Source organism: Siphateles boraxobius, unplaced genomic scaffold (genome assembly GCF_051911475.1).
Source record: "Siphateles boraxobius isolate OS27281-9 unplaced genomic scaffold, OSU_SipBor_1 12, whole genome shotgun sequence".
NCBI lineage: Eukaryota > Metazoa > Chordata > Actinopteri > Cypriniformes > Leuciscidae > Siphateles > Siphateles boraxobius.
The window spans coordinates 20392868-20420138 of NW_027508722.1; the positions used below are offsets into that span (position 1 = coordinate 20392868).

At 37.2% G+C, this 27271-nt stretch overlaps 3 protein-coding genes across 9 annotated transcripts in view; all 3 read right to left on the minus strand.

Annotated features, from left to right (window-relative positions):
• Positions 1-245: 245 nt before the first annotated feature.
• pbxip1b (pre-B-cell leukemia homeobox interacting protein 1b) lies at positions 246-14291 on the minus strand. Of its 2 annotated transcripts, XM_077210989.1 has the most exons (11): positions 14156-14291; positions 12366-12454; positions 8884-9096; positions 8447-8726; positions 6710-6925; positions 5956-5979; positions 4545-4588; positions 4299-4415; positions 3645-3912; positions 1942-3317; positions 246-1833 (listed from the first exon to the last, which is right to left on the minus strand). In XM_077210989.1, exons 2-10 carry the CDS (start codon positions 12426-12428, stop codon positions 1978-1980), a joined length of 2565 nt encoding a protein of 854 aa, XP_077067104.1. In that variant the 5' UTR covers positions 12429-12454; positions 14156-14291; the 3' UTR covers positions 246-1833; positions 1942-1977. The 2 variants fall into 2 exon arrangements, with proteins under 2 accessions (XP_077067104.1, XP_077067114.1); XM_077210999.1 differs by lacking the exon at positions 5956-5979 and having other exon boundaries at positions 14156-14283.
• A 1226-nt stretch (positions 14292-15517) lies between these two features.
• Positions 15518-16920, minus strand: lenep (lens epithelial protein). Its single transcript, XM_077211308.1, has 2 exons — positions 16590-16920; positions 15518-15711 (listed from the first exon to the last, which is right to left on the minus strand). The coding sequence occupies exon 1, from the start codon at positions 16788-16790 to the stop codon at positions 16599-16601; it is 192 nt and encodes a 63-aa protein (XP_077067423.1). The 5' UTR covers positions 16791-16920; the 3' UTR covers positions 15518-15711; positions 16590-16598.
• An 857-nt stretch (positions 16921-17777) lies between these two features.
• The window catches only part of shc1 (SHC (Src homology 2 domain containing) transforming protein 1), a 39929-nt gene continuing 30435 nt past the window's right edge, over positions 17778-27271 (minus strand). For 4 of the 6 annotated variants that reach the window (XM_077211094.1, XM_077211068.1, XM_077211077.1 and 1 more), the window contains 6 exons: positions 25651-25777; positions 23261-23420; positions 22583-22640; positions 22107-22229; positions 20706-20941; positions 17778-20610 (listed from right to left, as the gene is read on the minus strand). In XM_077211094.1, the coding sequence (XP_077067209.1) occupies positions 20482-20610; positions 20706-20941; positions 22107-22229; positions 22583-22640; positions 23261-23420; positions 25651-25777 (833 nt within the window). In that variant the 3' untranslated portion in view covers positions 17778-20481. The remainder of the gene's footprint in view (positions 20611-20705; positions 20942-22106; positions 22230-22582; positions 22641-23260; positions 23421-25650; positions 25778-27271) is intronic. The other 2 variants (XM_077211085.1, XM_077211060.1) reach the window with 1 other exon arrangement.

The window sequence follows — 27271 nt, forward strand, 5'->3', positions numbered from 1 at the left end:
CACAGTTCATTTGACGTTCATGCAGAAATTCAGGCTCTGTATATTCAAATATCGTGCAGCAAAGGAGGAACCGAGAAAACTATTTTCTATTTAGGAACTATAAAGTGATGTGATGAGGAGATAAGGTAGTTTTACCAGCTGTGAGCTGCAGATACAGTTACTGTAGCAGGCCTCATTTAGACATTTTCCAAAAAATGTACAAATCATATGGCAAATAACAATCACTGAAAAGAAACACTTCATGCTTAACCGTATGCAACTCTTTATTCTGTAAACAGTTTTACAGCAAAAACAATTCCCACTTTTACCATCTGATCTTCAGCAATTAAAACTTAAAGGCAAAATACATTAATTATTACATTTATCATGTGTTGCACTTTTTGTTACAATTTAAATTCTGCACGCTGCCTTAAAGTAGTTAAGTGTACTTGAGTTTTTGCATTGAACAGTTAAAAAAAGCACAGGGTCTGTGAAAACTAAATGTGCAAGCAGTTTTGCCTGACAGTTCGACACAATTGCAATATGATTCAGATCAAAAACACATATTAAAATGACAAATCTTCACTCACCTTCCTGCATTACATAATGGCCTGCATTTTTCTTTAAGGATTTCCTTTTTTTTTTGTTGGCTATAGCAACACTATTTAACAATTACAGACAATACAGGCATGTTATTTACTAAAGGTATCCTCCATTAAAATGTATAAATAACAGTGAAACTCTCAAACAAATCAAAAACAATGGGTCAAGAGTCCTAGCCCTAAAGACAAACAAAATAATTTAATGACTTTAAAAAAGCAGAGCATAGCAAACATTATGAGCATTAATAAAACTCCAACATAGTCTATCAGTTCAACTCGATTTAATAACTGTACACTGTTTAAGTCAATTATGATCTTAAAATGCAAATGGATAGTTACATGCTAGTTTAGACAAAGATAGACAAATGACCTTTGACTGTAACTCTCACACTCAACATTAAACTAAATTCTTTCTTATGACAAATATTATATTTGTGTGAAATGTGCCAGGTCTTAAACATAAACCTGATGTGCCATAACAGTAGATTAGTCCCAAAAAATTCAGTTCCTGACACCGTTCCCTCGGTCAGCATGTTTTCCTGGAGCTGGATTCAGAAATATCTTAATAAAACATCAACCAATTGCCTTTGATTGTATACTAACATATTACTAAATAATACAATAACTCTTACAGATAAATGTATTCATATATTATTTTTTTTTAAGTAACAAGCACCTCATCATCTCGAAAAGGGGTTTCTGTCTCTTTCTCCGCTGATAACCCAAGGTGTTTTAATCTAAACCAAACATCCAACAAATTCATCAACAAGAACGCTAGATTATAAAAGTAAAATATTGTAGTAATATGCATTCTGTATCTAGTATTATAATGCTTAATATTATAATATTTGAATGGTCCAATTAATTTGTTAAACATCTGTGTAGCTTAAGAATTAAATGATTCATAATTTGAAGACATTTACAATTTTGTGTTACATTTTTCAAAAATTACAATTCTTCGTCAGTTTTTTCAAAAGATTCTTAAGAATTCTTTTTGGTAAGACACAATATTCGTAACATTTCTTAGAACAGAAAATAAAAGTTAGGAGTTTTATTAAGAAAGTTTCGTGAATCCAGCCCCAGATCTTTAGATGACTGAGCAGGCGACTCACAAGTCTTTATTTAATGGTCAAAAGGGCATATTATGTACATGTTCAAATAAAGGTAAAAAAAACTGAAAAGTGAGCAGAAACAGCCGTCATGTTGTGAAGAAGGACACCAGCATCACTGAGGTCTTGCAGCGTTGCTTTATCTATTAAAAGAAAAGGCAAAGTCTTACTGATCAAAATGAATATACTCTTTAGAAATGACACTCCACACGATTAGGCAGGAAATCAGGCCTGATAGTTTCCAGATGTACCTTTTTTTGAAACCTCCAAATCACCTTAAGGAACCTTCAACCTTTCACTCTTCCGCTCTCTTTCTTCTTCCTCAATTCCTTTGGAAGTGCAAATTTCTCCATCGCCTCCCTTTCAAATTCCTCCATCTCATCGTCATCATCTTCCTCGCTCTCCTCTCCCTCGCTGTCGCTCTCTTCTCCTTCCGCCAGGTCTTCTAAAATGTCCCCCACGTCTTCCACGAACTCACTGAACGGAATCTGATCATGAGCGAACACTCCATCCGTGAAGAACTCCTTCACCAGCTCATGGAGCTCTTCTTCCCTGGAGGTCTGGTCCTGGGGATCCGGGAGCTTGTTCATGTAGGATTGGAGAAGTGTTTGGAAGTCCCGCAGGCTGACAGGAGCGAGTCCCTCGACTCGAGCACAGTCTGCCACACCGCTGCACGTGTCCCGCTGCCCGTTATAGTGCTGGATCCGCTCTCTCTGCTTGTTCCAGTAGTTCTCATGCTCGGAGTGGTGATGGGAGGTTGTCTCGTCTGGTTTCTCCTTCCGGTGTTTCTCCTTTTCAGTAGGACTCTTTTTCCCCTCATTTTGATGGAAGAATGCCTTGGTTTTTTTCTCCTCCTTTATTCCCTCTCTTTTCCACTCTTCATCTTTTGACTCTCTTTCTTTCTCCCTCCAATGCTTTTCCTTCATATCTTTTCCAACATCCTCTTTGGGAAACTCTCGCTCTCCTTTCCGTTTTTTCTCTGTTTTATCATTGCGTTTTCCCTCACTCTTTTCCTTTCTCCACTCCTTTTCACCCTTCCATTCATCTTTCTTTTTCTCTTTCCAATCTTTATGGTCATTCCCACCACTCTGTTTATTGCTTTTCCAATCTTTGTCCTCTTTCCGTTCCCCTTTGGGTTTCCAATCCCTTTCCTCTTTCCCTTTCTTTTTCCCAGTATCCTTCCAGTCCTTTTTGTCCCCCCTCCTCTCATCCTGTCCTACATGTTTGTCTTTCTTCCCCTTTTTATCTTCCTTCCATTCTTTTTTCTCTTTCCTGTCTTCATTTTCTTTCCCCATTTCACCCTCACCTCGTTTTTTGTCCTTCATCCACTCTTTTCTCTTCCCGGCTGTACCTTCTTCCTGGTGGCTTTTATCTTTTTTCCAGTCCTTCTGTTCCTTAGTATGTTCTCCCTCAGTGCCTCTCTTGCTCCTTTCTTTGTCATCTTCCTTGTTACCACTTTTCTTCTTTTTCCTTTCTTTGTGTCCCTTGCTTTGTTCTTTCTCCTCACTCGTTTTATCCCAAGTCTTCCTGTACTTCATGTCATGTCTGTCTATGGGCGGTACATCTCTTTTGTCTCCAGCAGAGGGAACTCGAGAGGCTGCAACGGGATGCACAGGTTCTGCTCTTTCTGGAAGAGAGTTAAGATGGAGTTTATAGTAATATGTTGAATTAAATATTTCATGAGCATTACATTTATAAGAATAAATGAATGAATGAATGAGGCATTTATATAGCGCTTTCATATGTACTACTTAACACCCAAAGCACTGTACAATCATATCAGAGGATCTCTCCTCAGCCACCACCAGAGTGCAGCATCCACTTGGATGACGTGACTGCAGCCACAGTGCATCAAGTTATAGAGATGCATATGCTACTGGATTGTAAATTGACAGAGCACATGCGTTTCAGTGATGGATCATTGCTGATGTGTGTGCATGTGTGTTTACCGCACCTGTGCTCTGTGTGAGCTGTGAAACTTTCGCTCTCAGATGCTCCAGTTCTATCTGCAGTGATGGCAAGGCCTCCAGCTCTTTCTTTGCTCTCTCATTTTCTTCTTTCATTCTCTCGTTCTCTTGCTCCAGCTCCTTCTGAAGAGCAGGTAGCCTGTCTAGTTCTTCTTTTATCCTCTGGTACTCCTTCTCAAGCTCTTCTCTCCTCACACGCTCTTTCTCTCCATCCTCTGCCTGGAGCTGCGCTGCTTTCAGTTCACCTTGATGTTGCTGAGTTTACAAATAGGGCAAATGGTGAATAGTGAACAACTGAAACACTTTAACTACATTGGAAATCTAAAGTTTCCCTGCTCCTTTGAATTATAAAAGAGAATGATGCAATACAGAAATAGCATTATTGCATGTAACAGTCAGCGTTTGTTCCCAGAGACCTTGAGGAACAGAATAAGAGATAATTTGCATATACTGTATACATTTAAAGGTAGTGCACTAAAAACAGCTTATTTACTTGTAAGGGTCAAATAAAAAGTGAACAACATTCATGCAAGACAAAATTAGAACTGTTGTTGATTCAAAAAACAATGAGAAACATTATAAAATGGACTTCAGGATTTTTTCTTTCAGACTTTATTTAGCGCAGATCTGCACGTCTGTACCTGAAGTTGTGCCTGTAGTACCAATATTTGCTGATCTTCCTTTGCCTGTTTGCTTAAAATATCTGGAGGCTGAAGATCAACAGGCGTGTCTCTGGAGACTTCAGGGTTCAGCCACTCCTATCACACACAAATAAATCTACAATTCAAAAGGCTATAGAATACTGACTAAGATATAAATTGTAGGTCTAAAAAAAAAATACATATATATATATATCACAGATAAAACTGAAGAGCAAATGATCTGACCTGATTTGTTGGATCCTTCAGCTCTTTAACATCCATGTCTGCTTCTGAGAGGAAAATAACATGACCAAAGCTCACTTGATAATACATCATCGTAAAAAAACAACAACAACACATGTCAATGTGAAGATGGAGACGCAACATGAAGCCGTAACATTCAAACAATAGGGATAGAAGGATCACACAGAAAGAATGCGGTTGCAGCACTGCATGCAATGTTCAGAATTGAATCTGTAATCTTACATTTTTCAATTAGTTTTCTAAATGTATGCATCATTCATGTCACTAATCTGATATGGCCTTTCAAACTTTCACTGTTGTTCAGAGTTGTGCATCCACTGACATGTCAGGATATTAAAATGTTGCATAACAAACAATTTCAAACACAACTGCGAGTTGTTATTGTAAAAAAATGAGACTTCAAATGGAAACATAATTTAGTGCCAAGAAAAAAAACTCTCAATTTAACAAAGTATTATTCAAAATAGGAATATTAAGTACACACAAAATACAAAAACAATTCGTATTTTAAATTATTAAGTTAAATAATATAATTACAATAAATAATGCACTTATTATTAGATGTAATGAAGCATTCAAATGTTTTATTAAATTTCTGATATAAAAAAATATATAGTCAGTTATTAAAATATTTTACGTGGTGTTGAAAATATTTCAGGCTATACAATATTTTGAGTCATATACAGTGAGATATAATGAGCTTGTATCAGTGGTTCTCAACCAAGGGAGCGGGAGCACACCATGGTGCTTCAAGATATTTTAAAATGATGGAAAATTAGACAAAAAAAATCATTAAAATAATCTAAAATTTCTAGACATTGAAAAGTCATGTTTATTTATACAATCTGTAATGGGCATTTTAATGAATAATAAGAATATATAGCTTTGTAGATTTGCTAAGCTCTAAAATATTTAATCAGGTAGAAATTTGCCATTTAAAAAAAAAATCCTTAATCTGATGGGGGAGGCTTGGAGTCAAAAAGGTTGAGAACCAGTGGTTTATATATAGCACATATTCATTACAACACAAAAGCAGCAACCATTCAACAGCAAATTACTTGAGCTAAATTATATTTTGGCTCAATTCAGACAGACACACACACGTTTCCATGTTTTATGGGGACTTCCCATAGACATAATGGTTTTTATACTGTACAAACTGTATATTCTATCCCCTTACACTAACCATACCCTTAAGCCTACCCATTACAGAAAATTTAGTATGATTTATAAGCTGCTTTCCTCATGGGGACCAAAGTATTTCCCCGTAAGTTAAAAATGTATTGGTATTATCCTGGTTGGTCCCAATTATGTAGGCACGCACACGCGCATGGCCACACACACACACACACACACACACACACACACACGAACGCACACTCTCTCTTCCTACCATCATCCAGGTCCATGAGAACACCTGTGGAACAACACACCTCAGTCTCAGACACAGGAACATATTCAAATTCACTATCTGATTTAGGCCACTGCATAGGTACATTTTGGTCACATGACCCCTTTTATGAAACCATTTTCAATATCAGTTTGTCCAAGAGTCTTTGGAGAATTTGACTATAACCATCATTACGAATGTGTGGTATCATCATTTATGAATGATAACCATCATTATCTCAAACAAACACATTGCTAACTATGTAGTTCATGTAGACGTCTCTAGTGAATGACAACTAATAACTGCAGCATCGTCTTTACTAGATGATCCAATTTATGGCATTTAAAAAAAGGGATTCCCATTCACATTTAAACAGAAAGTTTTAGGATTTTTTAAAGTCCCTCAAATTGTTATGCATATAATATATAATTTGCAATGATACATTTTATTTAAGTAAAAATACTAAAGTATTTTAGTGCTGAATATGGTAATAAAATAAGTTTCTAAAGGCCAATTCAATGGCCTCCAATGATCCAACAAAACCCAACAAACGTTTAAATGTTGGCATTTGTCCATGTGGTGTGAATTGGCCTTAATAAGTATTATTAAAAATATACATTTATTATTATTTGATTATCTGAACATGCTAGGTACTGCATTTATAATGAATCTAGAGAATACAGCAATCTTTAGACCAAAAGCCTCCAAAAAAGAAAAAGAAAAAAAAGAAGCGTGAATACAGAAGCCTCATGCTCACCCGAGAAAAAGATGGTTCCTAGTCCTAGAAGAATTACAGATGCAATGATGCACTTGTTCAAGGAAAAGACGGTTTCCTCTTCTCTTTGAGGGGGCTGAAAGTCTTCCTCCTCTCCCTCTTCATCATCCTCTGTCTCGGTCTTGTCCAAAGAGCCCAGGTGGGAGATTTTTCTCCTTCGAAAATCATCCCCCTCCTTCCTGTTTGTTTCCAACACTCCTTTAGAAAAAAAAAATTATGTTTTTAATATCTACTGAATATAATCATATGCCCTGTTTTTTTGTGTAGAGTCTAAACACACAAAAAAAAAAAACGAACAAAAAAGCAATCTTTTTACAGCTGGTTAGTACAGCAGCCATGTCTCTGTTTTTTTAAAATAGTTCAGGGGGGCCTTTATGGATGTTTCATATGTGTGTGTAAAATAGCTAATGTTATTTGCACAAGTAGGACATGAACATCCTTTTTTTTTTGGCCCTGGAATGTATGATTAACCATTCACTGTCCTCTGATTGTAGGGTTAGGGATGTCTGGTGAATCGAGGCTCTACTCGTGTACTGAGACTAAGGCTCTATTTTTGGAACTCCCCACAGTCACTTCATCAGTCTGGTCTGCAGCTTCAGTCACTGCACATTAGCAAGACGACTAAAACACGCCATACTGAAGCATTTCCAAACAAGATTATCATACATTTACAATACCGTTTAAAAGGGGGGACAGTAAGATTTTTTTGGAAAGAAATTAATACTTTTATTCAGCAGGGATCCATTAAATCTATCATAAGTGACAGTTAAGACATAATATTTCAAATTTCTGTTTTTAATAAATAGTGTTCTTTAGAACTTCCTTTACATCAAAGGATCCTGAAGAAAAAAAGTATCATGATTTCCACGAGCACAACTGTGTAATTGAGCAGCAAATCATCATATTAGAATGAGGTAACACTTTACAATAAGGTTTCATTAGTTACCTATTTTAGTTAAACAAAAAATTTACAATCCTTCTATAGCATTTATTAATTTTATTTAATGTTAATTTTAAACATCTAATACATTATTAAAATCAAAAGTTATTTTTGTTAGTAGAAAATAAATAGAAAATAATAATATTAAATTGTAATAATATTTCACAATATTACTATTTTTTACTGTATTTTTAAACAATTAAATGCAGCCATGGAGAGTATAAAAAAAACATATTTCCAAAACAACCTTTTGAACGGTATGTTGAACTGTATGTTGTGTTACACAAGCTGCTTAAAGCATCACAGCCAAAGTCCTACAATGAGTTTGCTGTAGCCTTATACCTTCATTCAAATGACTTATAAAGACCATAAAATTAATAAACTAAAGACAAACACTGATTCATCATCTTAGACGATTTAAAAAGATTTGTCCAATAAATACAGAATGAAGTCCGTAGTGTTTTCAGGATGCAGGAACAAGCAAACATTTACTTAAACCAGAGGGAAAAAGCATAGACAATGATGCATCCGAAATGTAATCCGAGTTGACACGCTGTATATATAAAGAACAACATTAAACAGAAATCAAGCTGTCAAGCTGCCACCATCATCATGCAAGTCCATCATCTTTCCATATCAGACCTGCCAAATGTAGTTAAGCTCCGTTTTGACCACCAACAACACTTTAAAATGTACACATACACAAAACAGAGACATCAAATGTAAATACACTGAGGAAAAAGTATGTGGCACTACCATTTATGTTTTATATAACTCACCTTCAGTTTTCCTCAGAGACTCTCTTTCCTGAAAAACTGAAGCAGGAAGTGGACTTGATCCAGAGGTAGGACCTATGTGAGTATATGAGTCAGAGAATGAATCAACATCAGTGCCAGGAGAAACTGGGCTCTCCGAGTGGCCTGTAAGGACCTCTCGTTCCTCATGGTCAGGGGTCCAGGAGCTGACGTCCTCAACAGTGGCACTAACAGAGCTGGGGTCTTCATTGACATGTGCTGCATTCAGCTGGGCACAACCAACATTCGTCTCTGGAGACGTTACCTGGCAAACATTTGGTAGATCAACAAAATTCCGTTTCTATTTGACATTAAAGGAATAGGAAAAGCGCACGAGGAAATGGCCTAAAAATCATTTAGTAAAATTTATTATGGCCATTAGGATTTTAGATAATCTGAAGCATTTATTCAAGAGAGGACACCTGAGTTTCCTGAGCTTGCTCTGACCCAGGGGTGAGAGCTGGGTCAGATTGCAACTGTGATGATGTCTCTGTCTCTGGCTGGTGAGGAGATGCTTCAGAGGAGTGTTTCTCCAGGTCATTGTTGGCCTCCGATGAGGGCTCAGGTGCTTTTGAAAGCTGCCCCTCGACCTTATGACCTTCAGCTACCGGACCCACATTCTCAGCTCCAGACTCCTGTACATGAAAAGCGTCTCTGTCAAACAAACCTAATCTCTAAAATTTTAGTATTGTCTTGACACAATATCTCACAACGCGAGTAATGGGGTTTTGGGTCAGTGAACTTAAAGGAATAGTTCACTTAAAAATGAAAATTCTGCCATCATATACTCACCCTCAAGTTGTTTCAAATCGGTATGAATTTCTTCGGCAACCAAACAGTTGATGGACCCCATTGACTTCCATAGTATTTTTTTCCTACTATGAAAGTCACTGGGGCCCAGCAACTGTCTGGTTGCCGACATTCTTCAAAATAGGGCTGCAACAACTAATCGATAAAATCGATTATAATCGATTATGAAAATCGTTGTCAACGAATGTCATTATCGATTAGTTGGTCTGCTTACGTCACGGGGGGCGTTTACTGGTACGCACACACACGCAAGGTCTCTCTCCCTCAGGCGCTCTGCCGAGCGCGCGCGCTACACGGTTTGGAGCAGTCTCTTCTGTCTCGCATGCGCGGGAGTTTGAACTAATTCGCGGGCATCAGGGAGCCGCAATCATAGGGCCGCAATCAATATGCGGGAGACTCCCGGGACTTCCGGGATGTCTGTATTTTGTCTCGAGCATCAGGTTGTCCAATCAGTTCACTCGCAACGTAAGTGATGGATTAAAATAGCGCTACCGCAGAAATAGGTTAAATTAAAACGGTGTTTACAAAGTGAAGCATTAAATACAAAGGCAGTTAATAACAGCAGCAGTAAAATATTGTTTTTTAGTCACTGTACTCAGTGGTTTTCAGCGAATGCTTGTGCACTAATGCATAATTTCTCCTGTCCTTTACTCAAGCCTGTTAGCTTGCTGGGTAACGTTACCTCCATTCCGTTCTCTTTTTATAGCATTTGTCTACTAAGTTTTAATTGTTTTTCAAACGCGATCTACTGCGGCTCTACATTCACACAATTGTTTTCAGTCTTTCTATATTTATTTAATCAATTTATCCTTATATTATTCTTTTATATATTATATATAATATATATTATATTCTTTATCCTTATATTCCTTATATATAATTAATTTTAAATAAAAATTAAATGAATTATATATTTTAGATGTTTTTAGTTTGTTTTTAGTTCAGATATTCACATCTGAACAACATGTCTGTGTAAATTTGTTTTAACAAAAATTGTGTTAAAACATAATATGTTGGATATCATTTTTTTAACAATAATCATGTTTGTCAACTTGCCATCAGCAATTATCATTAAAAACAATGCAAATATTGATATTAGTAAAACTCAATGTGTGGCTTTTGCACTTTTTAAAGTACACTTTTACACATAAATACCCTGATTTACGGTTTTATTTAGTTATAATAAAAAAAAATCTAATTTAGTTTCTATCCGATTAATCGATTAATCGAAAAAATAATCGTCCGATTAATCGATTATCAAAATAATCGTTAGTTGCAGCCCTACTTCAAAATATCTTTCTTTGCGTTAAGCAGAAGACAGAAATGCATACAGGTTTGAAACAACTTGAGGGTGAGTAAATGATGACAGAATTTTCATTTTTTAAGTGAACTATTCCTTTAAGAGTGTCCATGATAAAGATCAGCAAACTCTAGTTTAAAAATAAGGTCTGAATTTTTTTCGTCCCCATGTTGGATTAATTTGATTTTCAAAAACTTTTATACAATTTTCAAGAAATTATTAAATTTTGATTCTAAAAAACAATTCATGTGGTGTAACCAAGTAATAATAACATAGGCCTACAGTATTTTCCAAATAGGAATATGTACTGAATAATTTTCTAAATGTTTTTTAAATCAAATTTTCAATGGAACGGTATAATAATAATAATAATAATTATTATTATTATTATTAATAATTATTATTATTACTGTCACAAGTTATTCATTCATCATTTATTTTTTACTTTTTGGGGAGTCACACCACAATAAATACCTATTAATATTAACTTAGAAATGAAAAACATAATCATCATAGTATATTTAAACGTACAATTTGTAAGAATTTTGTATCAAAATATCCAAAAACCCCTTGCACAATTGTGTGCTTACATTATGCTAAATGTTTCCAAAAATTTGTAAATTCAGAGAAATTCACAATTTTAAATAGTGCCCGTCCCTTTTAACTTGTCGCCTATCAATGACGTAATATCTGCGTTATCCCTGATTTCCACTTGTACTGCGATGGCGACAGATGTGGACAACTGCATTACGTCTAGCGGGCCCGCTCATGCTGTTGTTGTTTTGTTCAAACATTATGGACCATGGCAAGCAGACTTTGGGACAAAGGGAGAAATAAAACAAGGATCAATATCGGCGTGGCGTTTTCGAGATGCCGTGAGCTCCACGTCCGCTACTAAAGCCTGTTTTATGCTTCTGCGTCGAATCGACGGCGTACCCCCACAGACCCCTCTGCGTCGCCGCGAACCCCTCCGCCGTAGCTCGACGTGCACCTCCAAAAAATTGTAACTACGCGTCGAGGCGACGCAGACAACAAGGGCTGTGATTGGTCAGATGCACCACGATGCAGCTCAACCTGACGCAGAACCATAAAACGGCCACGACGCCGTAGGAGTGACGGCGTAGCTACGCCGTGGAGTTGACGCAGAAGCATAATGAGGCCTTAACGCAGACTTGACAGAGCTTCATGAGTCACAACTTGACCGGGACACTGCTCTTGCATGTCCTTTATTAGACAGGGGAGCAAATGTACATAAAACTAAATGTTATATAGCTCAACATGATGAAATGTTAGAATATGATCATTCATATGTCATTCTAAAGTTGATCTAGCTTCCTGCTAGTCTCATATAGCCAACAAACTAACTAACACATAGTATAACATTTTATCTTTCAACACTCCTTTATATCAGCGGGACTCACGTGTGGCGCTGATATCTGTCTCTCATTAGTAATCGCACCCTGCTTCATTCCACAGCCATGTTAAAAAACATCAATGTTTTTACTCATCCATAAACATTATTAGATCCATCGGCATAACAAGTTCCATGATTCCGCTTATTCACTGCGTCATCAACCTGTGCCTTTGTTATTGTAAGAGGTTAGCGACCCCTAGCGGCGAAAAAAAATTAGATATTGTAGCTTTAAGGTCACTGCATGTATGATTTGCATTTTATTTTTGAATAAACCGATAGATTCAATATAACGTCACTGACCCTTGTATCAAGACATGCAACAACATGATACTTTTCAAACCTCAGAGACTTCCGCCCCTGCTTCTGACATTAAAACGCACCTTTACCCCAGGGGTAAGAAGAGTCCAGCTGTTGCCACTGGCACTGTTGCTGTTTTCAGACATCGACCCCCAGCGGCTCCGTCCAGCAACTGCAAAACACTCAGTAGGCTAAGTGTTCTTAAACACTTCAGAAAGTCATCAGCTCTATTTCAGTGACAAATCAACAGACAATATCATCAAATTTAAGGGTTAACTGTAGTATGTGTTGAGTTCCATTGCATGAGTCCAAAACAATAAATTACTTAAAGGACATGTAAATGACTTTGAACATGTATTATACTACTGTTTTGCATACATCACGAATGCTGTCTTTGCACATTAGTCACGTAACCCCAAATGGACAGCGTTTATATAATAGTGATGGTGGTGAGCGAGTTCATTGAGGACGGTGACTCCACTACAGGCCTCTGAGTGAAAAAAGTAGGGAAGTGAAAAGCTGGAGGTGCAGTGAAAGAGTTTTCACTTCATTAGTATTGTCCTTGTGTTTTCCCATTGGTTGCACCACCGGTTCCCTTGCTGGCAAATATCTTGGCACAGAACTGTGTAACTAAGGATGTCAGGAGAAACAGCACTAAAGGCATTAATGCAAGGAGAGAATGGTGGAGTTATACTCCTGCTGACAACACCGACAAAACAAAGCAATAGACCTACTGTCACTACCAGAATACCAGTGAGAAAACCAAGACTGATGTGGGCTACTTTTCCAAGTGGGCCAAAGTCTAACAATCATTTACAGCAACTTATTCAAACATTTTCCATTTGTGCTAAATCTTATGAATATTCAGTAGATCTGAACTTTAAGATCCGGCAAAGACTGAGCAAGAATGGGATCCTGTTAAGCCAAAATGGTGAATCTTCAATGCAAATTTCAAAAATGAAAGAGGCCTAACCACAGTCGATCCACTTTGTGACACACTTCACTCTTTAATAAGGATCTTTTTCCTTTCGCAGTAATTTGGGTCTGCTAATAATGTGACTCCCATGAGAGTTTTTTTTCAATGTAGCCATGAGAGTTGTTGAGGATATAGAAGAATGTCTGAAATAGATGGTAACAGCTAAAAATAACACAGAAAGAAGCACAAAGTGCACCTAACTGAACTGGTATTATCCGAGAATTCTGTTACAAAACTGAAAATACTGATATTTAATATTTATATACATTATATATAAATAGTATTTATTTAATATCACATTTTAAGTTCACAGACAAAAGATTTCTCAGGCTTCTTAAAATATGAATGTATTACAATTACAAAGTAATTATACTCTGTAATTATGAATGATAACAATTACTGATTATCATTTTACAGAAGTAGCAATAAGTGTACTATGGCATTTTGTGGAAAAATATGAGTACCATGGTAAATGTTTGAACTGTTAGATTATCCCTGAGTTTAAAGCCCAGATTTGGTAGGAAAAGCTCGATCAGTTCCTCTGTCAGTCTTATCTCTCCCATCACCTAATTCCAAATAAAATGCCCATACAAGGACACATCTAGATATGAGAACATCCGCACAACTATTACTTTCATGCGTCATTAATACAATACTGCACGCCATCGTATGTTCTCTGTGTGTTTGTATGTTACACGTCTGTGTACATTTTAAACAGAGGAAGCAGTCAAAATGGGAGTGTTCAGTTTAAAACACTCAAGCAAATGTCCGAGTCGCACTTTACATACGGTACATGCACATGCCGGAAATACAGAAAAAAAACAAGCTGACGGGGTTTCACAAATGTGAGTTTAGTTAAATATGAAACATGTCTAAAAGTATCAAACAGAACCATACCTGGTAACTCTGAGGCACCTTTCCGTCTTTACAAATTTAAATTCCACCACTTTCTCGTGTCTTGTGCAAAGTTGCAAACTCTAGTGTGCAGTTTTGTCTTGGAGACGGCTTCTGTCTGTAAAAATTTCCGCCAATCAGCGCTTGCCTTTCAGCTATGTCACGCCCACATTCTGCATTCTCCACCAATGACAGCATACTTTATCCTCCGTCCTTCAAAGCACACCTTTTTTTGTGACTGACAAACACAGGTGACATGAAAATGAGGAACGTATGCTAACACAAACGAGAAAAGGAGCCGAACAACCCTCCATCCGTATACATTAGACTTGGTGTATACGTATGGTTACGTAAAATCATAGAGAGGTGTCCTAATAATTTTGGAACTTTTTTTGTTTTACAATAGATTCAAAACCAATATCAAGTGCCATTTGGAGCAAAATAGTGGGTTGAGTCACTTGTTCTGATGAATATAGTATTTTCCTAATAATAAAAACAGACCAACAACATATGTCTTTAAAAAAAAAATTCATGTTTATGATGCTTTAATTTTAATATAGTTTATTTTTATGTAGTTACTATTGTTTGCTTAGGCCTATTTGGATTCATATTGTTTGTCTCAATTTTTTTAAAATAAATAAAAAAAGAGACTACAATTTTATAATTATCAAAAAATATACAATAACAATTAAAAATAAAAAAATCTAGGCCTGGAACTTTTGAAAGAGATCTGAGCCATATTTAGGGACCCTATTATCACTGTGCATATCACTTTTTGACTTTAGTTTGACTTTTAGTTTTAAGTAGCAACCACTGTACAAAAATGATGCCATATCAACCACCTAAAACACCCAGGCATTTTGCATGTTGTCGAGTTTTGCATTATAGCGAGCGCAACCTACATCTTCTTCAGAAACTCTCATTCATGTGGTTCAGATAACATAATATTTTGAGTTTATGTTTATTAAACAAATATCCTTCATTGTATCAACTCAAAATTTGAATTCCAATGAACTCAAAATCTTAAGGCAACCAGGTTACTTACTTTAAGTTAAACCAACAATATTATTTTACAGTGTACAGACAGGTAAGTGACTCTACATTGAACTTGAGTGTAATACCTCAGTTTATTTTATTTATTCTGATAAAGCATATGATATGCTGTATACTTTTTCACCATGTATTCTTTTCACCAACACATTTTGTAACCATTTATGTAAAATGTTTAGTATGTATTTTAATGAGCATGTTTATGGCATACTGTATTTGTTCAACTTGTATTTGCATATGTTTTTTTTATTTTGTATTTCATTACACAATAACAGTTTGTACCATTTAAACCATTAAAAAACACACACCAGGACCTTTATCTGTTTATACACAATCCGTTTATTATTTTTATTTATTGCACAATTTAACAATACTGCTTTAAAGCACATTAATACAGCAGCCTCTGATGCTTGTTAGGCATGTGTGTTTATGCATGTGTGAAGAGATCTGGATTCAGGCTAACGCATCATCAACACAACTGTGATGAATCATCCATTGGCTCAAAAACTCTAAAAAAAAATACATAAATAAAAATACATAAATAACACTGTAAATATGCTTTAGATATGATCTGGCAATTAATATACTGGTTTAGTAACATGGTATTTACTAGTATTCAGAATAATACGTACATTCAGTAGATTTTTGTGGTTGCATGGGGCGCCCCCTAACGGTAGCATCAGTAGAGTACACACAATTAAACAAGGTCAAGGCTAAAGGCTTGTTCGACTTGAACCGGCGCTGCGCAGACCGATCGGTTGATGACATCAAAGTACCGCGAGAGCGATTCAAAAGCATAAGGAGCCGTCTGCTCTCTAATCGCTCTCGCGGTACTCTGATGTCATCAACCGATCGGTCTGTGCAGCGCCGGTTCAAGTCGAACAAGCCTAATATGTTTGAGCCCTCGCTTTGTTTCAATAAATGTTTGAATCAACGATATAAATGTGCATTGAATATTGCTTAGCATTAATATCTTATATAGTTCTTGAAACCTGACATTTAAATTACTTCCATTTTTGTAGTCATCTTGGTATTAAAACAAAAGTTAAAACTATTAAAAACCTTGTTTCCGTAGTTGAAATAAAACGAATTATAAATATTTGATGAAAATGTGAAATGTTGCAACTCGACAACTAACTGAAATGTTAGCCTACATTTGAAGTAGACCTACTAAAATTACTAAAACTCAAAAAGAAATTAAAGCTAAATAAAAATATACAAAACCTTCAAACTAAATTGAAATGACTGAAAATATAAAACTGGAAGCCAATTTTAAAATATTTATAAAATATAATTAGTAGTAGCCTATATAAATACTGAAATTACACAGATTGCATGCTCCGTTGCTACTCACAATTATTTATTTTCTTACAATTTTTTGTTTTACCTTTCTTTCTCAGTCCAGGATCTCTTTGATGCACCAGCAGCAGAGCAGGAAGTAGAGACACTCTTTAAGAGACTGGATAGCTCCATACGCCATATTTCCTCCCAGTATGCCTTTGCCATGGCCCATCCTCATGGCTGCATCTCTCAGGTTTTGGCCCAGTGAGGAGGGCATAGCCTGGGGCAGCGGGCGCTGTGGGTGCATCTCTCTCCAACGCTCCACGGCCGACTGGAGAGCGCGAGCAATACTTGAAGGGAGGGACTGGAGGAAAGCGGGCAATGTCCTTGTTTGCCGCTGGGCGTTGTGGGTCTCCACTTTTTCCTTCAACCGTAACCTCTCTCCTGAAGAAACCCTGAAGTGAACTGCGTTCCCGCTCTATGCTCTGACAGGGATACACGGACACAGTGCCCCCTGTTAAATGGGTTTTATTCAGCTGTGGAAAATGCCAGCCAACTGTTCACCTACCATTACACAATGGCCTCACAACATCTCTCATCTACCTATTGTTCATCTCTAATTCCTCTACTGTTCACTGAAAGGTCCTGAAGGATTGTCAAAATATTGCTCCATAGTGCACACACAAATACAGATAGTCTGTTCTCATGTTATTTATTCAGTAATGATATGATCTATATTGATTTAGGCAATTAATGGTAAACTATTGGTAACACTTTACAATAAGGTCTTATTTAACACGTACATGCATTAGCCAACATAAACTAACACTGAGCAAAATATGTTTCAAAGCATTTATTAATCTGTTAAAGTTAGTAAAAATCTATTTGTTCTTTTCTTGTTCATGTTAGTTGCATTAGAAAACCTCCTTTTGAAACCTTTAGTATTAAGAGTGTAGTAAATGCAGAAGTTACCACTGACTAAGATTAATAAATGCTGTAGAAGTATTGTTCATTGTTAGTTCATGTTAACTTGCATAGTTAACCAATTTTAATGAATGAAACCTTAATGTAAAGTGTTACTGAGTAATGTCATGGCCATTACAGCAATAAGTATCTGAGATACGACACATTTAGGGCCTGTAAACCCCTTGAGCAATAGATTCATGAACATTATTTAAAGCTGTCAGTATATAAAAGCGATCTAGATCAGACCTGCTCAAATAAATGTCCGTTTGATCATTTAAAAGGACTTTGTGCTAAACAAGGCAATAGGTAATAATGAAATGCAGAAAGGTGAATGATATATATGTATTTATATATGTAATCTATCGTTTGATACAGGTGTAAACATTTATGTTTTCCCCAAAGAACAACAACATAAAACAAATTAAAATAATCAAAAACATGTATTTTGTTTTAAAAAAAGAAGCAACAATTATACAGGCAAATAAGAAAAAGATAGCCTTTGGCTTCGAAAATAGCAAACAACCAACCACAACACATAAGTCACAATAACAGTTTCCATGCAACAAAAGGCCGCTGTGAAATATGAAAATGAGCAAACCGTTGAGTGGCGAGTCAGAGTTGTAATAGCCAGATTATTCCAGACCATTCCAGCCCAGTGTATGTACGCATTCACGCACACACAGACTCATAAACACACTTTGTTTAAACTCCATTACCAGAGTGACCAGATCTGTGGTGCCATCAGCACATAAAAACTGACGTCAAATGATTAAAAAAAAAACATTCAATGCATAAATTTGAATTAGAACAGGCTAAAAATCACTTTAGCGTGAGGGCAGGTCACATAAAGCTGCAGCTGGAATCCATCTGGATTTTATAATGTGGAATGAATGTTGACCAATGACTCAAAATACACAACTTCCATCCACTAAAAAAGGCTAAAAATAAAAGTTGCCCATTTCAGATTCATAAGGCATCCAGATAAAGTGCCTTTGTATATCTGACTAAGCAAATCCTCATCATTTACATACTTGTGTGTGATGAACAATCTGATGGCATTGTCTTCAGGAGAGCTAGTCAAATCTTACACCTTTGTTTTTTTACCCAGTACAATCCTGCGACTTTGCAAATCCCCAAGGGATACATTTGACACAGATCAACACAGTAAATTACTGGTTTTAGACATAGCTATTAGCATAGGCAAAGCTTATTTACATGATGTCTCACAGGGCATCTAATGTTGGTCTCCGAATAAGAGACAGAACAAGGTGTTTATTCACAAAAACGCAAGATTAAGCGACATAACGTGATACTAACCGAATGTATTTAACCCACAGTTCAGCACTAAACTAAGCGCAGTAAAAACAGCATAGCAGAATTAACGTGTGGAAGAAAATGAAGACTGCTTTCCCAAAATCTGTACTAAGCCTCACTTAACTTGTGTCATTTTTGCAGTTGATTATTTTTTCAGTTGTGTTTTTTCAAAAAAGAAAGTGTCATGATTACCCATAGGACCACAAAAGGCGACTGTGTTTTATCGTTGTGTCTGTGTTCGGTGAAAAAGGCACAATCAATTTCAGAGCAAACAAACTGCACTTGTGGCTGCAAAGACACGTTCAGATTTCGTTTGGAGTGCTCTTCCTCTTCCTGGATGGACTGTCCCCTTGCAATTTGCATCATTCAAATGGAGAGTAATTATAGTGAACCATAAAAAAAGATGCATATTTCCCGGTACACATCATATCCTCCCACTTTCTCTTGTAACAAGGCTCTGAACATACTGAAGCAGCTGACACTTCCGATACACGTGAAAATTGATAGTCAATGCGAATAGAGGAAAAGACAAAGAAAAATAGAACCTCCATTTCCCAGAATAAAACCATCTGGGTGATAACGTCGTCAGCTGATCAACGAGATTACATCATTGCAACAAATATATAAATTCCTGGTTAAAATGACATCATAATTAGGCTTTAAACTGTTTGATATCAAACCGCAGTCCTTCCGTCCTATTCCGGCTTACTCACCCATGTTGACAGATTGCACTTCATTTGTTTTTTCTCTCGTCCCTTTTCTCCCAGGCTGATATATATATGTGATGTTATGTGGAAAGGGAATGTTCCCTTTTTCCGCACACTAGTTCGTAATACCTCATAACGTAAGTTCCTCACATCGTCTGCTTAATTGCATAAGGAAAAATCCACACAGCTTCCTTGCTGCTAAAGCTTTCACATATGTTCAGGGGTGTTCCCAAAAAAGCCAAAATTCCCAATTTTCCTAGGGGATCATGTTCGGAATTCTGTAAAGGGTTTTGTGAGGGTGAGAATAAGATGCATTTGGAGTGTTATCCCTTGATAGGAACACTGGAAATTCCAGTAGGACTGGAACAAAGGATGCGATTCATTTGATGTGGACGGTGACATCTGTGATTAGAGAATGAGCGCTGCATTCTCTTTAAAGTTTTGCATATTCATCAAACAGTCTTGAGACTGCGGCAATGTGAGGATTTACAAACCGACCACAACAAAACGGCTCTCTGAAAATGAACGACCGATATGAAGCTTGAGTCTTTGGATTTCGCCCAATGCACTAGATGAGAATGCTACAAAGGTTCTGCAGTTTTAGTACATTCACATCAACTCTCGACTCTAAAAATGCCTGGGCCTGTTGCCATGGTTACAGGTGCACCCCCAGTCTTAATTCAAGGCATGATATTGTGTTGGGGAAGTGATGTCATTTCCATTACGCTTCAGCTTTTCTTTCAGACGCCTTATCATTTGATTTTTTTTGTAATCGCTTATTTCAAGTAGAATGATTGTAGAATGATTGCATCGCTTCTTAATTTCATGGCCGGTGGTTGATGCGGTACAAAATTCTGTTTCTCTGAAGATATGATTAGCTTACACTCCCATTTTGGAAAAAAAGTCTTTCTCTAAGAGTCTGGCAAAAAAAAAAAAAAAAAAAAAGGGTGAGGGAAAGGGAGGAGTTTTTTTTCTCTAAAAAGGGTGGTGGAGAAAAATCTGCCTGTTTTCTCAAGCTCGGCGATCGACTGGCTGCTGCAGACACACCTCGCTTCCTGCTGAGATGATTGGCAGGCGGTTGTCCATGTGATAGCTAATCAAGTGACTGACACTCTCGAAGCGGTGGTCTTTGGTGCGCACCTACAAATTGTGAAAGGAAAGATACAGAAGTTAAATAGTCATATTAATCATATAGAATTATAAAATGTTTTAATAAGGACCACCATCTTACTCACCACTCCCTCTGGATCCACCAGAAGCAGGTGTTTGGCTTGGCTGCCCTGCTGTCCAGTGAGGACATACTGGCCTGGTGTGGTGCCTGACTCCCGCACCAGGAAGTCTCCATCCTTGGTCAGGAGTCTTTCGGCCTGTCTGCGGCTTAGAGGTCCGTGGAACCAGGGCTCGTTCTGCAGCTGCTCTGCCAGAGGGGGCGCCACTGCTCCCGACACCCCTAAAGCCGCATCAAATGGCTCTAAAAGACCGAAATCTTTGGTGAATTTACTTTTAGTTTTTTATCTAGCATCTATAACTGTACTACTAAAAAGGTTACCCTTGGGTCATTCTAAACCCAGGGTAAACGGAATTTTAAACCCAGGTTTACCCTGGGTTATCCTGCTTAATTTACCCGGGGTTAACAATTAATTCTGTGTATTCATAAGCTGATGTTTCACATTGCACATTCCTAAACCCTGGGTTAACAGTCTTATTTGCATTTTTGCTGTGTCGGTGTCATTGATTGGATGAACGCAGCACGTGACCAGTTTACATAAAAGCTTTAGCATTAATGTCGACTGTACTATAGAGTTTATATTGAATGGACATTTTGGACTATAATGTAAGAATGAAAGTGTATTCACTCAAAAGGGCTTTTCACACTGCTCTTAACCCCGGGCTATCGTCGTTCTAAAAACAGCTTTTAACCCCAGTTAAAGTAGAGTTTCACACTTTTAATTTAGATGCAATGTCAGCACAGCTTTTGCGGTGTGTAAAAAGCCCTAAATTGTCTACTTCTATCAGCATTTTACATGTTTCCTCTCAAACACTGAATTTCCTGTTTATATGCAATGCGCTGTGTTTCCGTGACTGTCCAAAGCACGCAAATACGAGTCTCAAATGGTTGTCGGTTGATAAGCATCTAGCTGTAACATTCTAACATCACACTGTTTTACACTGTACAAGTTTGGCACTGCAATGTGGGGTTAACAACTGATTTATTTTTTGACAAATTGTTGTCAAAGTTTTTTATCATTTCAAAATAAAAGAGCCTGAGTGGAATTTGTAATGTATTAAAATATTTTTTTATGTACTGCTGTTTATTGCTATGCTTATATTCTTATATTGATGCACACACAAAATAAATAAACACATTCTTCCTTATGTTCAATTAATGAAACATTGTGGAAAAATTCTTAGATCATTTTGTTTTATATATTTTGCTGTATTTTATTGTTATAGTGATGCATAAAAAATGTAGCAAATTTTTAAATATTAAAAATATGTTCTCAATACTTTTTCAGTAAATTAACAAGATTTTCTTTTATAATTTTTTGTAAGCCATTTTAGAGTAAATATATAAATATCAAATATCATCTAAATGTCTTTTTGTTACACTATATCATCCAGGAAGTGTTACTCACTCATGTCAAACGCATCTCTGTGAGCATTTCCATTGGCTGCTGCTGCCGCCCCTGCTGGGAGGCGGGGTTTATCCACATTGACGTATGAGGGGTCATCAAACAAGCCTCCCTCCTTAACACCCACTGAAAAGGAGAGAGAAAGAGAGGCTAACAGTGAAGTTAAACTGAGTTAACCTTCAGGTGAGTGTGCTTAAGCGGTGCCATTTTGAGTCCTATTGTCAGCAAAGCCGGCGATCCAGAAGCCACCTCTCAAAGGAGCTGTGTAATAGGTTTGGGCAGCGTCCAACAGAGAGCAATGGACAGTGACAGAAAAACCGCTGACTCTCTCGGCACAATGACAGTATCAGCTGAGAGGAAAATGAAATGTAGGGAACTGTGATAATATAAGACTGACAAAAACTATGTGGCACTAAGAAAGGAACAGGGCAGGGATTATTAGTGTGAAGCGTGTGTGTGTGTGTGTGTGTAAACCTGACCTGGTAGAGGAGGTAGAGGCTGCTTGTGAATATCGTTCTGGCTGGGCTGTCCATAGGGCTGTGGAGACATATCGCATTAGAGTGTTGACACACATTTATTCACTAGTCGCGTTTCTTTAAAGAATGAATCTGTGTTTTTGAATAAATATTTAAGTTAATGAAAATCCCTTTTATACACTAAATCACATTTATACACTTATATACATCATAGTTCTTGTTCACTGAAGTCGCTCTCTTTTGAAGACGATGAGCTTTAGTTTGAAATGTGTGACGGCTTTGCTGGCTTTTCAGCCTGTGAAGACTTACTGTAGCATCAGCTAATATCATTCATTAGATTATATTCAATTATTTAAAATTAAATAATAATAATAATAATAATTAATAATTGCATGTTTGTATACCTTCACAAAACTTGTGTAGCAGTCGTCATTTGTAATGAAAATGCTTGCATACTGTCTTCATAGATTTGTAAATACACAAAATTTAGATTTGTTTCGAAGAACGTTCTATTTACCAAATCAATTCAATGACTCAATGATTCACTCATAACACATAAAAGACACTCATTTGTTGCAATTTAATGGTCACTGAACAACACTTTATTTGTGCACAGGTTCAGAAGACTCAAGATGAAATCAAACTAACTGACTAACACATGCTTGTAGAAATGTGTCTCACCAGCGTGGCTCCTGTACTGTGTCCATGACGGTTTCTCATATCAACCAGGCCTCCAGGGGGAGGCTGTTTACCCGGGAAGTTATTGTAATACGGAACCTCTGGGGGTGGAGCCAAGTCCTCTTCCTCTTCCTCCCAGGCTGACCCATCGAAAGGAGCCATCCTAAGAGAGAGAATCGTTTTATTATATTATCATATTTACATGGGCATGCTGTTTTGAGTTTTGAGCTTTTTAAAATTTTAGGTAATTTCAATTTTAGTTTAGGTTTAGTTTAGGTATTTTTTTTATATTTCTATTTAGCATTAATTTAATTGTTTCAGTTTTAGTTAATTTGAATTGTAGTAACTTATTTCAGATAGTTGTTAAAGGGTTAGTTTGCCCATTTAAGACATGAAGTTGTATGCAATCCTTACCAGCACTATAGTGCATACACACTGATCCACTCTGTTGTCACCTCCCTGGTCAGAGTTCTGGCCGCTGGAAGTTTTTCAATAAAGTACTCCCGGTTATTTTCCGGGGCCACAAAACTGTGCGTTTTTACGTGAAAAAGGGATTTGCGTTTCAAAGCTGGATTAATTTACCACACAAAAAACACGCCGGTCAAAATTCATACCTCAGTTTTAATCGGTACTATTTTCTATGCATTTCTATCAATCCGCGCTGTTGTCAACGTCAACAGTGCCCACGTTGGGATGGTGCCATGGGCGAACTAACCCTTTAAAGGTGCCTTGTGTCATGTCCGCCAAAAAATCAATTCCTACTCCACATTCCATACCAGATGGGGGCAGTCTACCTCCAGAAAGTGAGTTGGTCTACTCTAGAGTAACAAACGAGAAACGGCATAGTCTCTATGCTCCGCCCCTACCTTCACAACGACCCTAGAGCCATAGCCGAAGCCGAGCCAACTCCTAATAGAGAACGTTTTGACTCCAGAGAAACGTTGGTTGATGTCAAGTGATTTTTAAATATGACATCTTCAAGCTACTCCCCTTCACCTTTACCAGTGAATATGTTCATATTCGTTTTGTTCATATTACATTTTTATTGTTAGTTTGAATTACATTAATTTGACATACAGCATTCGCTGATGTTGACCAAGCTAGCGCCATTCAGAGCTGCCAACTCTCACGAATTCACCGTGAGACACATACAATTGACACTTTTCACACGCTCTCAGTCACGCCACACATCAATTTTGTCATGCACAGAAAAATTGCAAAGCAAAGAGGACACGGAGACCGACAGACTAGACAGAGCAGGTTAGTTATGATGTATAAAAAATCTCAGCTCTCAGATTCTGTCAATTTTATTATGCAATTCAAACAATAAATACCATTTTGGCACTTGTAAATGTTACACGACAGATCCCTAGCGCACGTGAACCGATCATCTACTAGCTAATATTAAAAAAACACGAACACTGTTGAAAGATACAGTAGGCTACAACTTACCAAAATGTATTCCTCATACATAATATCGACCAATCATTTTTTTTAAATCAGCGTGCAGAGGTCAATAACATAGCTGGAGAACAAATATGTCAGATTTACCTCAGGAAAGCAATTTAATAAACATAATATAATTAGCTAATGTTACATTTTATCATCAGCTTGGTAGAGATAGGCTCTGGTAGATAACAGGTGAAAACCGGATCGGATCTGTGGGTAGAGCTAACTATCAAACACATCAGGTTCAAGTACGCCCACAAGCCGTGCGAGTTATTCGTGTATTGCAGTTTGGCTGGTGGTTATGTTGCCCGCATACCGCCTCCCATGGCCGAAACCGGTATTATGAGACCTGTCGGGCCGTGGCTAGTAATTTAGCATGCTAATTCAGGTTGATATCTCTGCAGCACTATAACTTGTCATTTTCTTAATGATATCATCGCCCTTATTTCTTCTCATTCTTTTGATGCGTGTAGCTCATTTTTTGGATATTTTTACCTCAATTCTTACACATGGCACCTTTAATGCAACATATCATTTTCATTTAAGCTTAAATATTGCACCTAATACTTATAGGCCTGGTTGAAATTTTAACTGGACATAGGACAAAAAACTAATTTGTTAGGATGTTTCACAGTGTATGATGTGGGTAAGCAGTGCAAATAGACACAATGGCATTGAGTTTCAGCATAGATAGTCAACAAGTCTATAACAACATATTTTTCACGCTCTTAAGTGTATTTAAGACTTGTTTACATGCAGAATTACAGACAGAAACAAAAGAGCAAAAGCTTGTATTCCATAATCATGTTAGCACTGTCAATGCATGTGCACACACGCACGCACGGTACTATGATTAAATAAATGTACATACACTCATGTAAATACACTTACATAAATGTAAATGTTTGCACTATGTGTTTGATCAGGCGCACACACACTCTTACCGATCATGAGGGGTAACCAGTTTGGGGGGGTTCTTCAGGTACTGTTTAAAGCGCAGTTCAAAAGCCTGACCTATGGTGCTGATGACCTCCTGAGCCAAGCCCTCTGAGCATTCCAGGATATGACATGCTACAAGGCAGGAAGTGATCATCAAACACCAGATATTGTAAATCAAGACATCATGTAGTCATTCCTTAAAGGGGTCATATAATGGTACATGTACTTTTTCAAGTTGATTGTACTGAAATGTGTGTTGGCAGTGCCTGTACACAACCATCATATAATGATAAAAATCTATCCAGTGTTTTTGTTTTAATCTCCTTATGTTTTCCCCTGCCTCAAATTGAGCCGTTCGATTTTGTGACGTCACTAAATCGGACGCCCCTCCCACGATTGTTGATTGACAGCAGTGTTTCAACAGATCCCTGCCCTGAGCGAGCTGACAGTCATCATAGTCCGTCATTGTTGATACGCTGGAGCAGAATGGCGTCTAAGCGATTGTGGTGTTCTGTTCTTGGGTGTAATAACGAACACAGCAGTAATTTTGATGTTCCTAAATTCAAACCGCTGAAGACACAGTGGCTGAGTTTTGTTTTTGAAGGGAATATTCCCCACGAGCAACGTCAATGCTTTCATGTTTGCGCGATTCGCAAATCTTTTCTCACCAGACTGCTTTATTAACAAAGGAAGTAACTTATAAAGCTGATTTTGATAAGAAGCTGCTCCTGAAAAAAGAATCATTACCAACTATTCATGTCTTCCTGCTGAACCTCCAGAAAAAGTAAGTGTAAAATTTTATTAACCTTTATATTAATCTTTGCAAATCGCTTCACGATGAATGCGGCTAAGGTTTACACTCAGGGTACATACGGCATGTTTTCTATGTACGACGTTCTCAATAATTCATAATACCACGTTTATAATGAACAATGCGTTATGGTTACTGTGTTATTACAAACTGAGTACGTATAACTTACATCAGTAAACACATAGCGTTCGTACATCTCACTAAGTTACTCTACCCTGCCAGTACACAAAGATAGATCAAAGTGACAATATAATAACCAACCATTCAGAAACGTCATGTTCGAGCCTTAATTGTCGAACTTCTTCGGGCCGTCATCTTGTTCCGACTCCAGTTCAAACTGATACGGTTGCAAGGATGTGTCCTCCTCTGAGACTCACGCTGCCATTTTTTCCCTACACCCTCAACTGTTGTCAAGGAAACACTCCACGTGCGGTGTGGTCATAACGCTGTTATGAACGCCCGCAGGACAGAGGGGCGGAGTGGGCGAAGCTCATTATCATTTAAAGGCATATGCACTGAAATGGCGTGCTGAAAACAGAACTGTTTTTGACCAGGTAAAATTAGTTTTCTTACAATACTAACGAAAATTTTTAATTTAAGTATATTACAAACTTTTCATTTAGACCCTAAAGAATCAAATTAACTTGTATGAAAATGGCATTCTATGACCCCTTTAAAGGTAGAGTTCACCCCAAAATTAAATGTGTCATTCCAAATCTTTTGGATAAGCGATTTCTTTAATTAAAGACCTTATAAATACTGCCACATAAAACTTAATAATTAAGGATTTAACATCGCTTCAAATAAATTGTGCA